This window comes from Amblyomma americanum, chromosome 6 (genome assembly GCF_052857255.1).
Source record: "Amblyomma americanum isolate KBUSLIRL-KWMA chromosome 6, ASM5285725v1, whole genome shotgun sequence".
NCBI classification, from domain to species: domain Eukaryota; kingdom Metazoa; phylum Arthropoda; class Arachnida; order Ixodida; family Ixodidae; genus Amblyomma; species Amblyomma americanum.
Genome location: NC_135502.1, coordinates 110,183,605 through 110,200,846, shown reverse-complemented (window position 1 = coordinate 110,200,846; position 17,242 = coordinate 110,183,605). Strand labels below are relative to the sequence as shown.

Below are 17,242 nucleotides of genomic sequence, written 5' to 3'. Positions count from 1 at the left end.
TGTCATTCCGGGCCCATCGTACTGACTGGCGCAGCACAGTTCCCGCAGCAACATTATCGCTTCCCCGTTTAGACTTTGTCGTAACCTGCACGTTCATCGCGACATGTCGAGAGCAGCACAGCCAGGCCAAGCTCGTGAAAGCAGCGAAATTTCGCATGGCGAAATTTAGTCATAAGGAGCTTTAGAATGTATGCAATACAACTGACCCCTTCCGCCAGCATATTGGTAATAACTTCATGATTTTTTCGGTGAAATTTGATTTTCCGGACTGCCTGATTTTTTGGTCGTTTTCGTGGTCCCTAGAGAGTCTGAAAAATCGGTCGTCAACTGTACCTATATATCTACAAAGACTGGCATGTCTCAATGCTCTTAAAAGGAAAGCATTTTTTCACTGAGCTCATCTCATTACACATTACACATCCACCAGGTCCCAATGATTCCATTTGGAATTACAGGGAAAAAAAAAATGGATAAAGAGAAGGCTGTGCCCAGATTTTCTCTTTTTTGTGAATTAACTGGCAAATCTGTGTCAAATTTTTATTGAAAAGTAATTTGGGCCTGAAAAGGCTAAAGGACTGTGGATGCCTAATTTTAATTCACTGTTTTCTTCTAACAAATGATGCGTCAGACATTAGATTACATGGATCACCATGCGGTATTCACTTACTACTGCTAAGTAATTTTTAATTTGATTTCTTCTTGATGCAGTTTCGGTTTCATCAACCGAACGATGGCTGTGACGTGTAGTTGACCTTTCAGCTAGGTCATGTAAGGCACGACAAAAGCTGCAATATAATTGCTGATACATAGTTCCAGTTCACTGCAACACTCAAGCCAGCCTGCTTCAAGAGCTGGAATGACAACATATAAGCAGTTATACAGTATAGACCGCTTATAACGCATACCGGCGAGTCGGGAAAATCCGCATTATAAACAGTACTGCACTGTAACGAAAACTTAGTTTTTCCATGCATTCGCGTTTTCAGGATGACCAGCCTACCTTTCAAAGTGCACCTGACAATGTATCAGATGCACAACACTGCAATCACTGGCAACAAAGAAGTTTATTTGATCTTTATGACGAAGCGTCGTAATGAATGAAAGAACGACATTATTTTAGTCTGGCACTGCGATTGAGCTGCGTTGCTAATGGCGTCTTCAAAAACAGTGAAGCACTTGGGTGCTTGCTCGCTGAGGTTTCTCTGAGCGCAGTAGAGGCACAGTTTCTTGCAGCAGTCGAGCACATCTTTGCACAAAATTTCTGCTGCTCTTTCACTCACATCGTCGGGCTCATCCTTAGATAGAGGCTCATCGCGACCACGCACCGCTGCCACGATGTCTTCATCTAAGGCGGCTACTTCACAAGCAACACTGTCAGGGTCGGCGACGACGACGACGACCCGTGCTGGGTTGAAACCATCATGCCCGAAATGTTTGCAAGGCACCTGGCCTTGGCTTGCAATATCGAGCCGCTCATAGGAACACTCTGGGCCCGGACCTCGCGAAACCATTCAAACAAAGCGGCGACATCATTTTACTTTGACGCACAAATCCGCTTCCTTGCAAGCGACACGGAGTCTTCCTGCAGCTGTTGCAACTTGTCGCTGTTCTTAAAAATGGCGGACACAGTAACGTCGGCGACACCATACTTTTTTGTCACCATAGCCTTTTCAAACCCACTCTCGACGTCCTTCATAATGCTCTGCTTGGTTTCGAGAGCTTGCTGTTTCCTGACTTTTGGAGGAGCAGGCGCCAAAGGCTGGTAGACTTGCCTTTTGTTGTCAAGTTTTTGCTACACGTGACGACACATATCTCGCTCATGGGCTCAGGCGTGACAAGACGCTGTCGCACGTGTTACGAGCAGTGCTTGCAGCGTCATGCCATGCGCTCATCGCCGCCGCCGCTCCAGCATGCTCGTCTGGCCGTGCCATCACGTGCTTTCCAGTTTTGTCCAAGCAGTGCGCCCAATGGAGGCGCATCAGAGAGTGAGAGGTAAAACGCCTGCTTTGCGACTTCTATTTTTTTTCTATCCTCTCCTGCCTTCCGTCTTGCCTTGAACCACGCTGACAACGCTCCCCCGCCCTGCCTGTTTCCCCCTTCTTGCGCAATCTGGGAAGCATGCACCTCGCGCTCTCCGGTACACCACACTATACGCGGTCTCCGGTGATGCGCTGCCGCGTATTAAGCGGTGTGCCAATACTATGGCACACCAATACTATGGCATAGAGTGTGAACTCTATGGGAAACGAAGCGGTTGTCACAAAAAGCCGCGTATAATGCGGCCCCGAATTATAAGCGGTTACGTTATAAATGGTCTGAGCTGTAATGCCATATTTTTCTTGACTCGCATGTTCTAAACACCAGCCACACATCATAGCCATCATTTCGTTGATGAAACCGAAACAGCATCAATTCAATTAGAAATCATTTAGAGTGTAAGCGAATACCATGAGGTTATCCATGTACTATGAGGTGATCCATGTACCATGAGGTGATCCATGTCTGTGCAATATTTGAAAGAAGAAAACACGCAAGCAAAAGTTTGGTGTCCATCCTCCTGAACAAAGGGCACTGTGAAGGGTAAACATATGGCATAGCTATCTTGCAGTGTGAAGCGCTAATAAACATATTGCAAGCAGCTTTAGAATAACACTCTTCTCAGAACTGTCTTCACACCTCATCTCATTCCATTTATTTTTCAGCTTGCCCAGTGGATAGGTGGGGTGACAACTGTGCTCAGAAATGCAGGTGCCAGAACGGCGGCGAATGCAACTCGGTGACAGGCGCCTGCCTTTGCATGCCCGGTTGGCAAGGCGACAACTGCACCACACGTAAGTGGCTCTCTCCTTAGCATAACAAAGCCTATGAGCACCAGAAACAAAAGACGCCTGTTACACTAAATTCATTCCATCACTATAAGCTTAGCTAATTCTACTGCAGGAGAAAAACGCCTCCTCAGTTACCTTCAGTTAATTCCTGCACACCAGAATTCCTGCACGAGGGAACAAAAATAGCACTTTTTGACAGCCAAAGTAGAGGATGAGGAGGGACTTTTTATGGGACTGGAGAGGTCTGCCTGGTTGTTGGCCTGGCATGCTACTCCAGGAACAAAGTAGAGGGTGCTTTCACTATGTGAGGGCATTCATTACGTGTATATATATGGCATATTACTACCATCTGCATGTGGAAACAGTAACAGTTATTTTCATGCGAAGTTAGCTGCTTTTTTTTTTTAGTTGTGCAGATGTCCACTTCATTTTTGTATCAATTTTGTTCACAGCAAAATACCGTGCTGAGCAATGTTATGTGCCATGTCAGTGTATTGCACTCGGTGATAACTTCACTCCTTATACAGTGTAAAGGAAGGCTTCAAAGACATGTTGCATCACTCTTAGTTATTTCAATATGCTATCTGGCATTTGCTGTGTAACGTTTCTGGTGTTCACCTTCTCACACTCTCCCTATCCCATACTTCTGCCTAAGTGCTCTTTGTAGCATCTTCTTTCTTCTCTTTCTGCTTCACTGTTTAACACACGCCATGAGTCTTTTTCCCGTTGTAACGAATCAGTGACATCTATCCAGTACAGGGCATGCCAATGCATCCCATGTAGCACAGGTATAGTGTAATAGTTTTGTGGCCTATGTCAGCACACAAAACCAGAATTAACATTTTTTTTTTTTCGGGAGAGAGTAGTTCTATACAAGCTAAATTGGTAAATAAAACGAAACATTGCAATTCTCTTCCCTGCTCATATGTCATTGCAGCCTGCACCAATGGGACATATGGATTCAACTGCACCCAGAAATGCACCTGTCAAAATGGAGGCCTTTGTCGGGCTAGTGATGGCAAATGCAGATGCAAGCCTGGCTGGATGGGCTCCCGTTGCACCGAGAGTGAGTTCACACCTACTGCCTGAGCTGTGTTTAGCATATATTTTTTGTTTTACTTCCAGTTTGCAGTAGATTATAAAACATGAAAGAGTTAAGCAAAAAGTGCTGCCATACTGGTGAAAAAAGTATTTTCTTCTTTCAAAGGGGAACCAGTCCAAAACCTTTTGACAACTCCCAAGTGACCGTATATATCCCAAAGATGTCCATTGCAAATGCAAACACCTGCTTCTGTGGTTATTTGTAGTGGGTATCCAGACGTCCTTAATATTTGCTTTGGGATGTAGAAAGAATATGTGGATTATTTATTCTTAGGCATCCAAATTTTTTTATTATTATTGATATGTGCAACATCCACACAAAACTACAAGCACTAATTCCAGAAGTGTGTACAGTGTCCCAGGTGGTACATACATGTTCTTTGACAAAATGAGAGCACTGGATGTGGAATTCACCATGGGTAATAAAAAGCAGAGTTGGAGAACTAAAACACTTGCAAATGAAAGGCAATTAGAACATATGTTCAATGGCAAACCCTATGGGCTTTGTGATCTCTGGTGATATCTATAAAAGTTTACTGGTCATTTTGCATGACAAAAGAAGTCCAGTTGACAAATTCTCACAATAAAAGTTTGTTTGAGTTCACTTAAAAATTGGTAGTAATCATTATATTGAGCTCCAGACGTCGATTCAGTTCAGAAAATAGAATGTGACACTGACATTACATGAACTGACCACATTGTTTTGAGCAAGTTTTCTTTATGAACAAACTTAGCATGTTACAGACAGAGCTGCATAATATTCTAATCCGCATTGCACCCAGTTATAACCTGAGGGAGCTCATGATGTGGTAAGCATTGTGTGCACATCACTGCTGTAGTGAATGCACACAGTCAGTAGATAGAGTAATTTTGTCATTCACATCAGCTGCTATGCTGTAATCAAATATACGAAAGTAGAATCCTTGTCATAAATACACTGAAGTACCTATTCTCTTGCTGCTCATGTTTAAAGAACAAAATGCTTTCTTTGGCATCTGCACCCTGTATGAAGCTCTTGTGTTCTGCAAAGTATACAGCCTTCACAACTTAGAAGCGTAAGTTTACAAAAAGTGCTCATTCAAAATGTATGGCATACCATTGCCACTACGTTTTGGTACCAACAAGCTGTTTGCTTTCACATGCTTTTGTATAAAAAATGGGTACTATTATTCGATATGTTAAAATACATGGAAGACAGGCAGTTTGTAAATTTCAGTTGGCTTGAAAAGCCGGATCCACTGCTGCGAGTCACTGGCATGAATTGTGCCAAAACTCAATGATTCAATGGTTATTCGTAATTCATTATTATGAATTTTGAGTTCGATTGATCATCTTGGTCACATTGTTCTAGTTGGGCTTGAATTGTGCATTTTTAAATGGAGAATCACATCAAGGAATTGCGCAGATGTTTGCTTCATAGCAGCCTTGTGCAGAGTGATGGTTTTATCACAAGTTTGTGCTTAAAGGAAACCTTAATGAGCATCAAACTTTCGAATATCAACTTGCCCCACAAGAATAAACCTTTCGAGTGAGGACCTGCTGCATGTCACCTAGCTAATGAAGAGAGTGGTAGCAAATGCTGTTAGTAATCGACCATTTGCGGAAAAGTGAGTGCCACGTGTTGTGCAAACAGGCAAGCTCCGCCGGCACTTTTGGTTGGAAAGCGGTTCTCGAGCAAACATGTGCAAGGCAGTGTTTGGCATTTCACCTGCGTTTGTTTTGTTGTTTTGGTTTTGTTTCTTTTCTGGAAACGTGCATTTGCTAACGAAAGAGGATGATAGAGGAGGAGAATATCCAATTTCCATTTTTATAAATGGAATGGAGAGAAGATTCTTCACGTTGTAGCCTGAAAAACAACCATGTGTGGCATTACCTGCACTCTGCTACCTCAGCTGTTCGCCAGGCTCATCGCGGCTGGACCTTCAAGGAGGAAGATTATGTAGGGAACTTGATGATGAATCTTCAAACAATAAATGATAAATTAGGTTTGGTGAGGTCGGCATGCGCACCGTCTGTGAATACCGGTGTTTATGTGACAACGCATAGTACATCGTTGTTACGGTCCTTTCTCGTCATTGGTACGCTTTCTTGATAGAGCAGGAGTTTCTGCTAACTTCGTACAGCACCTTTTGTCACAGGGCACACTTAACTGATTAGTAAACGACCCGTTGTACTATCTCAATCACTGTTCAGAGCGTCGCTTTGCGTGCTAACGGACTGCAGGAGCGTTAGAATGCGCGAATGTGCGCGAGGTTGCGCTCTGCCATGCTCCTGCTGTTCAGATAGCACAGCTTGACATTCTAGCATTTATGGTGAATGTCCATACTAGTATATATCATTCGGTTTTCACCGAATATGCCTGTGCGTCGATGGCAAAACTCCTCTAGAATGACTGAGCTGTGTGCACTTGTCAGCAAGTGTGAAAAATAGCAGGAACACTGTTTCGAAACGTGCTGGACAGGAACGTTCTGAAAGAACTTCGTGCTCCCTTTCGCAATTCGTGTAGCTGTAGGCCATGCAGTGAGCTGGCATTTTCAAACACGCAGCAAAAGCGAGGCAAGGAGCTCGCGTCAGTCGCCGCACTACAGCGCAGGAATGCACAGCCGGCTCATGTTTTCCAACCAAAACCAAATTGCCTATAGAGGGCACTGGCTGCGCCTCCAACGCGCATGCAACGCAAATGGTCAATTAATGTGTTAAGAGCCGAGAGAATGTTTTGACCTTGCGGTGCATGCAGAGAAAGTTGAACAAAAAGGTGTCATTGTATGGAGTTTGGACATTGCTTCAGAGAAAACCTTTATGAAATCTGCTTATGAAAATGCTTTTTCTTCTTGTCCTAGTCTGTGCTGAAGGCTTCTATGGAGACCATTGCATGCAGTCATGCGACTGCAAGGAGAACTTTGTGTGCAGCCCTGTGATGGGTTGTGTGTGCCGCCACGGGTTCGGAGGGGAACACTGCAATGTTCGTGAGTACTCTGTGCACAGTGCCATGGCTCATAATTTTCACAGTTCTTTACCCATATCTGCTTGCCTTTTTGTTTTAGTCGCAGAAGCTTTAAAACCTTCATTACAACTCACTCGTGATTTCTTTTTTTGCGGGCAGGCCTTGTGGACAGAAGCGTGATGTACTTTGAAGAGGAGCCAAAGTCCAACTCGGGGATTGTGGTCGGCACCTGTGTGGCCATTCTGCTGGTGGCAGTCATTGTCATCTGCGTTGTGTTCTACTACAGGAGAAGGGTCAACCATCTCAAGAATGAGCTGGCCTATGTGACGTGAGTCTCCTCATTGGTTCTCTTCACTGTGTAAGGCTCAAAGCACGTGGTTCAAAACATTGTGCTTGGAACAGTAGTCGGTAATGTTGGCTGCCTAGAAGTTGATATGCATGCTTCAAGAAAAGCTCCACTGAGTATATAAAGCAACAAAAAAGTAAGACTCCTTGTCGGTCTACTCTGTGTTAACGATGATTTCTCAATTTTTTTTTTAGCATGAAAATTTAATCATGTGGTGATTGCCAGTTCTGACAGAGCATGAACTTGTACCCATTTTTGTTTGCCACCTTTGTTGTGCATGGCTGCAATTAGATGGCTGCCATTAGTAGTGAAATGCATTGGTCCGGAGCAAAGATCTGAGAAGGAGCTTACCGTATATTGGCAAATGTCATTTGTTTTTACCATTGCTTGGTTCATTTTGCTTGGTATCGCCTTATCAACAAAGCTGCCGAAAATTTTTGAAGTCTTTGTCAGCTCCATTTCATATCTATGAGGTCAGGATGTGACCATTAATGCTTTGGAAGAGAGAAAAGTGAAGTTGCACATTTGTAAACTGATTCATAAGGTTGTAGTCTCTGTGCAACTGCGTTCTGAAAAGTAATGGAGTCAACATTATCTCTGCATAAAAGGTTTGAGACCTCTAAAGATCTCTCTTCAGCAATGATCACTGAAGGGTGCATGGTGCAGGTCATCTTATGGGAAATTTTTAATCTTGCAGATACACAGCTGACCCGAGGCCACCACCAGGTAAGCATGTTGACAATTATAGGGGGCATGTGCATGCGTGCTTGCATGCTTCATTATCTTTTTTTCTTTTGGTGTTTGCATGGCTTGGCATGGCTTTGTAGCAAAGGGTCTTTCTCTTTCGTTTTTGCTAGTTTTTCTGGCACTCCTCACTTGGTTGGGTGGTTCACCGTGTGTTGTGGTCGTTCTGTGTAGATCGACGTCACTTTGACAATCCTGTGTATGCTTTCCAAGCTGTTCAATTGGATGGTGCACTCAACAATGCATCGGGAGCGTCCAATATCAAGCACATTCACAATGATTTGAACTGCACCAAGAGCAACATTGAGAAAGCAAAGCTGGGCTGCTGCGAAGACGATGACCAGGACACCCACAGCCTCAAAGGTACTGCTTCCGGAGCTTTGCATTGTGTAGGTTGTTTCCAGAAATTGCTGCTTTTTTTTTTAATTGAATGCCTGCATAAAATGGGTGATGATTTCAGTTTTTGTCTGACATGAGCAATCCTGAATTATGCAGATTCATTAACTTCTGTGTTCATTATTTTCTGTGAAGGTGTATAACAATTTGGCTGATTGAGAATAAGTCACAGCTGTTCACTGTTGCTCGAGTGTGGTGAAGGCAGAGTCACACTGCGGAAACAATGTGCAAACTCCGCTCACCAACATGTTTTCGTAGTGTTACCAACCCTGTCATGCTGCATCAACATGGAACTCATTGGAAACGCATCCCTTTCGTCCAGTAACACATATCGTAGACTTCTGCGACAACTGTTGGCGAACTCCTTGTCGCACCGAAAAAACAATTTTGGCTGTGCTTCTCTGCTGCCTCTTTTCATGCATAGCCGCGGAAACCATTGACACCTTGAGCTTCCGAGCGGCTCGTGAATTTGGTAGTAAAAATATAGGACGAATAACTGCTGTGTGTGGCTGCTGCAGCTGTAGTTATGCTGATGTTCTGTGCCGTCGATTCTGGCTTGGACGACGCAAACATATGACATAAAACTTGCCTACACATTACGCTGTCTCACTTCCGAAACAAGTGCGGTACAAACTGAAATGCCTATATCAAACATTCCTCATCAAAGAATTTCAAAGAAACAGCGCAACATTACTCATTTTTAAGTCTCGGTTTTCAAGATACCTTGACAAATAACTCGTTCTCACTATGAAATCCGAGCCCAACTTTGCAGGAAATTCGTCCAGAAGTCTATCCTTGAGCTTGTACCGATGGTACATCCTCCACTACGTCTCACAAGAATTGTCTCGTCGCCCATCGCAATAGCTTATTTTCTTCGGCGAAATGACAACTGCATGTTTGCATGAGCACCTCACAGACTCGTCTGCCAGCACCCACGAAGAGACGTTGCTGGCTGTCACTCTCAACCCCGTGAGTAGTCCGGCTGGTGCTGTTGTAAGCGCAGAAGACGGAAGTGTCACTACAGGCAGAGAGGGGCCGCGCCAGAGAAGAAAGGGGCCTTGGAAAGCCACGCTCGTCAGGAGTGCACGCTAATTTGCACACAAGAATGGAACGGTGACCAGATGGTGCTCCTCTACGGCGGCCCCAGCGGAGGAGTGGGCAGGATTGAGGCACACAAGCCGCAAACTAGCCGGCGGTGTCAACGACAGTAGCCTACCTGCCGACATTTGCCTGCCTGAAAGACGCTGCACTGCAGCAGACAACAAAGCGATGAAAGGAAACGTTTTTGTAAATGATGTTTGTATTCAGAAAAAGCACAAAAGCGGTCGATCACTGCAAAGTGCGTGCTTTGGCTGGTGTATTGTCGCCAGGAAATTCACCCAGCCGGCAAAGATGCGAAACTGTGTTGATGAGTGCTGTTTGTTTCTACTTCTGGTTTCCGAAACCTGTCATACCAAGGCAGCACCGCAATAAATGTCTTGTTTCTTTGATGTTTGTGCAGTGAGACAATATGTTAGGGGAATGAATTGGTTCGGTAACTTGTTGATGGCTCACTGGCAAATGTGTTTGGGTGATGTCACTGTTATGTTTCCGCAGTGTGGCACAGGCTTGGTGTGCAGCACAGTACTGGTAGCAGTCTCAGTAACACATCCTTATTCTATTTCCTTTGTCAATCCTGTACATCAGGAGCCTGTGGAGGCAATGACTATGAAAGCAACTGCAAGGACTTCGACTTCAAGCCCAACATTTACCAGAGCATAGAGGACCTGAAGTCATACGTGGACAAGAAGGAGCCCTTCTACGACGAGGTGAAGGACAAGGGAGACATCAGCAACATGACTGTTCCCATCTGCCCTGACACGCGGCAGCTTGCAGGCCGATCGAGCAGTGGTGAGTCTGCAGTTCTATCACTGAATTATCACCATCATCAGCAGCAGCAACAGTGCCCTCAGCAAGCAGAAATACAGTCAAAACTCGATTTAACGAAACCCGATTTAACGAAAATCTCGATTTAACGAAGGTATCCTAATTCCCCCTCAGACGCCCATAGGGTTCAATGCTTTGACTAACCCGAAATAACGAAACCGATTCCGTGATCTGTCCCGATTTAACGAACCTTTTTTCGAGAAATAAAGGTGAAAAAGTGTTAATTTTTGGTCTATTTTGTAGACAGCACCCCAAAATTTATTGATTGCGAGTCAGCGGTAACAGCGCGGAGCATCTTCATCCCGTCGCTTTTTTCAAACTGCGCGGCGCAAAACGAGTTTTAATTTTGAGTCGAGCTCACGAGATGGCGCCAGCAGTAAAAAAGTTTCGTGCCACATTTCATAGATGGCGCTGTTGCAGTTCACGTGTTTTTTGTGTGTGTGTTTGTGTGTTGTGCTCTGTGTTCGCTCTTGTGCGGATTTCCCCGCGCCTTTGAACGCACGTCTTTGTCAAGCTCAGCTTGTTAGGCCTCCATCAGTCTAGCCTTGCTATCGTGAACGCGGACGTGGTGTGTGCGAGCAAGCGCGCCGCTAACCCTCCTGACTAGCAGATGGAGCCCTGCAAGAAACGAAAAAGGCTTACCCTGGACGAGAAAGCGGACATAATTCGTGCTGTGACAAGTGGACAGAAGAAATGTGACGTGGCTGCATCACATGGCATTCCAGCGAGTACTCTCTCCACAATATTGAAAGGGAAAGATGACATCCTCCGCGCCACTTCGTCGGGGAATCTCGCGCAAAAAAACGCTGAAGACCACTCCTCAAAGCAAAATGGAAGAGGCCCTCTTCGCCTGGTTTATGGATTTGCGGGCGAAGAATAGTATTCCCGTGAGTGGAGACCTGCTCCAACAAAAAGCTCGCTCTTTCGCGTGCTTGCTGGGCGACAACGAGTTCAAGGCAAGTCCCGGCTGGCTGTTGCACTTCAAAGAACGACACGGCATCGTCGGGAAAGTGCTTATGCGGTGAAGCGAGCAGCGTAAGCATGGCTGTAGTCGGCGACTGGCAGTCTGAAAACGTGCCCGACATTCTGGGAAAATATGCCCCCAGCGACGTCTACAACGCCGACGAGAGCGGTCTATTCTACCAAATGCTGCCTAAAAAAACACTCGCCCTGAAGGGGCAGGCGTGCCACGGCGGCAAACAAAGCAAACAAAGGCTGACTCTTTTGCTGTGCGTCAACATGGACGGCACCGACGAACGAGACCCGCTTGTCATCGGAAAGAGTGCGAGGCCGCGCTGTTTTAAAGGCACCAAAAAGCTTCCTGTGAAGTACGTGGCCAATTCAAAGGCGTGGATGTCGCGTGCCATTTTCGCTACATGGCTGAAGGAATTTGACAGCTACATGTGTCGCCAGAAAAGGAAAGTGTGCCTGTTGCTGGATAACTGCACGGCCCACTACGTTGCAGAGGTCGAGCTGACCAACGTGGAGCTCCGCTACTTCCCCCCAAATGCAACGTCCGTGGTTCAGCCCTTGGATCAAGGGATAATTAATAGCGTGAAGTGCGCATACAAGCGTCGAGTCGTCGACAGAGTTCTCCTCAACCTGGAGCTGAAGCGCGAGATGGAAATAGATATTTTTATGGCGGTTGAGATGGTGGCGGCGGCTTGGAGAGCATTGAGGCCGTCGATAATTGTCAACTGCTTCAGGACTGCCGGTTTCGGTACACTAGGCCCTGAAACTGCCGAAGCTGGTCCGTACTGCGCGAGCGCCGTGCACGAGGATGAAGATGCCTGGGAACACCTTCGCTCAGTGGATGAAGTGCCCACAGGCATAAGTTTCTCAGACTACGTGAACGCCGACGCAAACGCAGTCACAACGGAAGTTTTGACTGATGCCGATATGTTGCGGCTTGTAGGAAGCGTGGAGGGAGTGACGGCTGAAGACGCTGCCGACGACCCTGCAGGTGCCGAAGCTCCCGTGCCGACACCAGGTCAGGTGATGGATGCTCTCGATCTGCTGCGACATTTTGCCGGCGCACACGAGAGGACGGAAGACGCGCTGGAAGCACTTCAGACCTACGAGAAATCGGTGCGGCCGTTGCTCACAAAGCGCACGCAGGCAAAGATCACCGACTTCTTTGGCGGAAAATAAATTTGTAGTCCCCTCGGGCCTTTCTTATCGAGTAAGAATTTTTGTTGTTTCTTTTCATACGCGCTAGCGGCGCCGGTCGTGGTGTTGGCGCTACCCACTCGAAAGTAGTGCGGGGAGTCATGACGATGACCATACGGACCCCCAAAAGATTGCGCTAGTTGTATGATTACCAACTTTGGTGCCAATTTGTCATTAGCTGTGTGGCTTGCCGTCCCGTCGGCGGTATTTAGGGAAGATTGTTGCGCCGCTAGCCGAACCGTCCTTTGGGTCGGTGCTACCGGCGTGAATTCGTCACGCGCGAGTGCGACGAAAAGTGAAAATGGTACGTGCTAACCGATACGACCGCGATAAGCTGGTACGGTTTATGCGGATGCAAAATGCATTATGTTCAATGGGTGCTCAGTCGGGGACTTGACTTTACTACTTTTAAAACGAAAGTACTGTTTAAGCGGGTACGTTTTAACGAGGTTTTACTGTAATCGAATGTACTGAATTATGTGCCCAAGAAATGCCTCATTCAATTTAACGAAGTTCTCGATTTAACGAAATAATTCACGGCTCCCCTCAACTTCGTTAAATCAAGTTTTAACTGCATCCACAAAGTGAACATGCCCGCTTCGGTTCAAGCCAATTGGTTAGAGCCCCTAGTGCAGTGGTGGTGACTGTGTAAAGACAGATGGTGCGTCTTTCCTGTTATGTTAGCTGTGCTAAAGCTGTACTTTCAATAGCATTAATTATTGTAATGCAGCAGTTTATACTGCTAAAATTGTTGCTGTGCTCTTAAAATTTATATTAAAACGTTTGAAAGTAGAAACTGGAATGTTTGTTATTGATTTAAAGGCGATGCAAGCTTCTACATAACTATTGCATTCCAACGCATTGGTGGCAGCGTTTGCCCCTTTTTGGAGCAAGTGAACATGCCCAGTTTAATCTCATGTCTATTTATACAGCACTTAGCGGACACCTTCAAGATGCAGCCTCTGGTGACCTCCAGTGACATCTAGTGGCCCGAAAGACAACTGATCCCATAAACATCAGTCTCTTGTGGCACCAGGTTATAAGGGGTGTTGAACGCATAATTTCAATTGCTTGAAGATGCTGTAAATCATATCCATTGGTTGCTTTTGCTACCACTCCTTTACTAAATGAAATATGGGAAGCCTGTGGCTTTCTGTAACACTGTGGGTCCCCAGTATAGGCACTTTTGCGGGAGCTTTTTTTTTTTTTGCATTGCCTGGTCGTTTTCGCACACTTGCAACAAACATGAGTCAGCATTTCTTCACAAAAATTTTAGTCCACAGAGTGTGTGTAGACTGTCTATTAGAATTTTTGTAAGGGTCATGTGTATAACTCTTAAAGTTGAATGGCGCAAAAGAACAAACACAGGAAGACACAGAGACAGAAAGAGTGCCTATATCTTCCTGTGTTTGTTCCTTTGCGCCGTTCAGCATTATGGTGAACCAACTAGCCCAACAGCAAGTACTTCTGCAGTGTATAACTGTTCTTTTAGTGATCGTGAGCATTGGGGTGTTGATTTTGCGTTACTTCCATAAATGGAGAAATTGCATGTTCCAGTTCTGTGGAGCACAACACTGTTTACTAGTAAAAGCTTGGTTATCTTTACTTCTTGAGCCACCATGGTGGCTCAGTGGTTATGGTGCTCGGTTGCTGACCCTGAAGACGCGGGTTCGGTACCGGCAGCAGCGGTTGCAATTTGATGGAGGCGAAATGCTGAAGGTCTGCGTACTGTGTGATGTCGGTGTACATTAAAGAACACCAGATGTTCTGGGTAATGTCGAACAAGTGGTCGAGATTGTCTGGAGCCCTCCACTACAGCATCCCTCGTAGCCAGAGTTGCTTTGGGATGTTAAACCGTATAAACCAAACCTTTACTTCTTGTAATTTGAAGTTGCTGTAACTTCATTGAAGTGGCATCTGAAGTTTTTTGCTGTGAAAGCTTCATTCTATGTTTGAAGCGTCCTTTTCAGCATTTTGCTTCATCGTAGGAATTATTGTGCAATTCAGTCAGTCGGTTTGTTATAAAATGTGGAGTATTTCATGCTATAGTTTCAGTGAACATGGTTGAGAAGGGCTGTGATAGTTTCGGCTCGTGAAACAGTTGTAATTTTTGCCTCTGGTACCTTTAATGCCACCAATTATAGCTGCATTAACAAATACCATAACCTCAGGCTTCTGTAAACCAAATTAGCTGCGCACTATTAACAAAAGTTTCTCTTCTTTTATGCTCTCACATGCAGATGCTGATGGCTACGATCATCTGGAATACAACAGGCCAAAGACCGAAGCGAAGCCAAACTACTTTCGGCTTGACAGCACGCTTCCCAAGAAGAAGACTTAAATGCGACAACATCTCATGCACCCTTTATGAAACCAAGAACATTGAAAGTGCTCATGTGTACGTGTCTGCCACAGACTGTGATTCTGCTTCCTTGGACTCCAACAGAAAAAAGGAAAACTACCCCTGTTTCTTGAAGTTTTGTGGCAGTTCTCGTTCTGTGTACCAATGGTTTCCCAGTGTGCCCAGCTTCCTGCACTTCTGGAGGTCTGCTTTGTTACGTGTTCAGTTCATGGCAGTTGCTCTCTGTTGCAACCCCTGCTCCCTTTATTGCGTAGGCTGTTTACGCGAATTTACTGCGCGAGTTTGTGATAGTAAGCCTGAATATGAACAGAATGTATTACAGCCTTGCTATGAGGTTCGTCTATTTGTTGCTCTATGTGCTATTTTTTTTATCACTTCTTATCATAGGTATATCGCTCTTACCAGCAGTATCCTACATTGCTGCAAAACTGCGCCATTACTGTGTGGATAGGCACTTGTTGCTGATGATGCCTGTCCAGATCAAAAGTGCTGCAGCAATCTGTGTACTCCTGCAATTGACTGTCTCACCTCTACACAGATCTCTGCACTTCTTGACAATGTTGTTTATTTGAATACGTCAGAACTTTGTGTCGGCATACCGGCTGGTCAGGTATGCATGCTATTTTATGCGGTTTTAGCCTAGTAATTTAATGACTCAAGCTGCCGTTACAACTGCAAGCACCTTTTAACGATATGTGTTCATTGTGTTTGTTTTTTGAATGTTCTAGCTTTTCAGATTTTGAGCTGGACTCTTTAAGCACGTAAAATTGGCCTTGAGGTCAAACTCGAGGATATGGATGTGTTGCGGCTTGATACGAATTGACTTAGGTTCAGATTAAGATACTCCAGCTGCCTGGAAAGATTCATCTATGCTGAATAGTATGAGCTGTGGACCCTCGGTGATCTGGTTCTGCGTCCCTAATTTTTTTGCGGATGATACGCTTTTTTTCATCCATCTCATGCGCTTTGCAATCGCTGCTGTGAATTGTTGCCAGACATGGCATAGCGCCCGTTTAGGATGGAACCCCATGCGTGGCACAGGGTATAGAGTGCACAGGCTGTATATACGGGGCGTGGTGCACCCCATAATCCGCTGACAGGATAAGTTGGCAAATTGTAATCCGTGGTGCACACCAAATTTGTCTTTGGTGCAGTGGCACAGCGGCAGACATCATCTGGGTAAAGGGTACATTGAGTGAAAATTTCAAGTTCTGTGTACACTCAGGTCCTTGTTTGCATTGATCAGTGGACATCTGCACATTGTAATGTTTTAGTCCTCTGCTTTCTACACAGGACATTTCATGGACCCAAATGGGCAACGAAGGATTGGTGTGTTTGCCGTAACACAAGAACCCTCTCACTTTGTAGGTGGCCGTTGTGACGACCAGAAATTTTTCGTCTTTAGTGGTATCTGGCCGGTACATGTCATGCATTGGCCAATGTTAAGCATCACATGTCATAAGGCACCCAACTGCTTAACGGGGACATTAAGTTGAGGCAATACGTAGGGGAAAACGGAAGGGGGCGCAGTCTGCAACGTCTTTATTGTTGCAGTTGCCCTAGTCTGGACGAGGGACTTGCGGCTTTCACAAGGATATGCACACTGCTGGTTTTTTTTTTGTCTCGGGATGTTTTATTCATTTGTTTTTACCACTTCTGTAAAAAATGAATCACCGAGGTTCTGTGGTGTATTTATGCCGTCTTGTACATACACCTACTTTCTTAACTATAGATGTCGAAAATCATTTTCTTAGATCCCGAAGTGCTGTTAAACATTGAAAAATGATCAAGCATAATAATGATGTCACAATGTCAACATATGTAATGCATGTAAAAATGTAAATACTATCCCCATGTCTGAATGTAGGTAATAAAAACAAAACTATCAACCATTCTCTACCTCTGATTTTATAAGGTATGCATCCCATAGAGAACCCAGCGTTGGCTATCTGATCTGCAGTTCTTGACCTGCAAGCTATATTTGGTCAGTCATAGGACACACTATCAAAGGTGAGGAAGCAAGCGGTACCAGGTTTTTCCTCACGTCTGGCCATGTCTCAAGGTATTGGTAGTAAGTTCTATAGATAATCGGTTCACTCCCGTTAAGAACAACTTCGTTGAGACGAATTCTCGGGTAGGCCGAACTGTGCGGCAACAGTAAATTGGGTTGCAGGAATCGGTGTAAAAAGGCGTAAGATGAACTGCTTGCGTGCCTCTCATGTTAAGGCCAACTTGCGCAATGACTACGATCCACAGCGATTCCGTCAACGGTCCCGCGGAGCGTCCTCCAGCCAAGCAAGAAACAAAAACGTAATAATGCTCCGACAGACAGCCGAACTGCGCCGTGAGGGAAGGGATAAAGGAGGGAGCGAAAGAAGAAAGGAAGAGGTGCAGTGGAGGTCTCCGGAAAAGTTACAAGACTGCAC

The 17,242-nt window shown here is 45.3% G+C and overlaps 1 protein-coding gene across 4 annotated transcripts in view; it reads left to right on the top strand.

The window, feature by feature from the left end:
- LOC144093986 (uncharacterized) overlaps nt 1–16,708 on the top strand; it is an 81,604-nt gene extending 64,896 nt beyond the window's left edge. For 2 of the 4 annotated variants that reach the window (XM_077627803.1, XM_077627805.1), the window contains 8 exons: nt 2,703–2,831; nt 3,766–3,894; nt 6,770–6,895; nt 7,033–7,201; nt 7,917–7,945; nt 8,177–8,326; nt 10,046–10,249; nt 14,695–16,708. In XM_077627803.1, the coding sequence (XP_077483929.1) occupies nt 2,703–2,831; nt 3,766–3,894; nt 6,770–6,895; nt 7,033–7,201; nt 7,917–7,945; nt 8,177–8,326; nt 10,046–10,249; nt 14,695–14,795 (1,037 nt within the window). In that variant the 3' untranslated portion in view covers nt 14,796–16,708. Of the gene's footprint in view, nt 1–2,702; nt 2,832–3,765; nt 3,895–6,769; nt 6,896–7,032; nt 7,202–7,916; nt 7,946–8,137; nt 8,327–10,045; nt 10,250–14,694 lie in introns of all 4 variants that reach the window. The other 2 variants (XM_077627802.1, XM_077627804.1) reach the window with 1 other exon arrangement.
- Nucleotides 16,709–17,242: the final 534 nt, after the last annotated feature.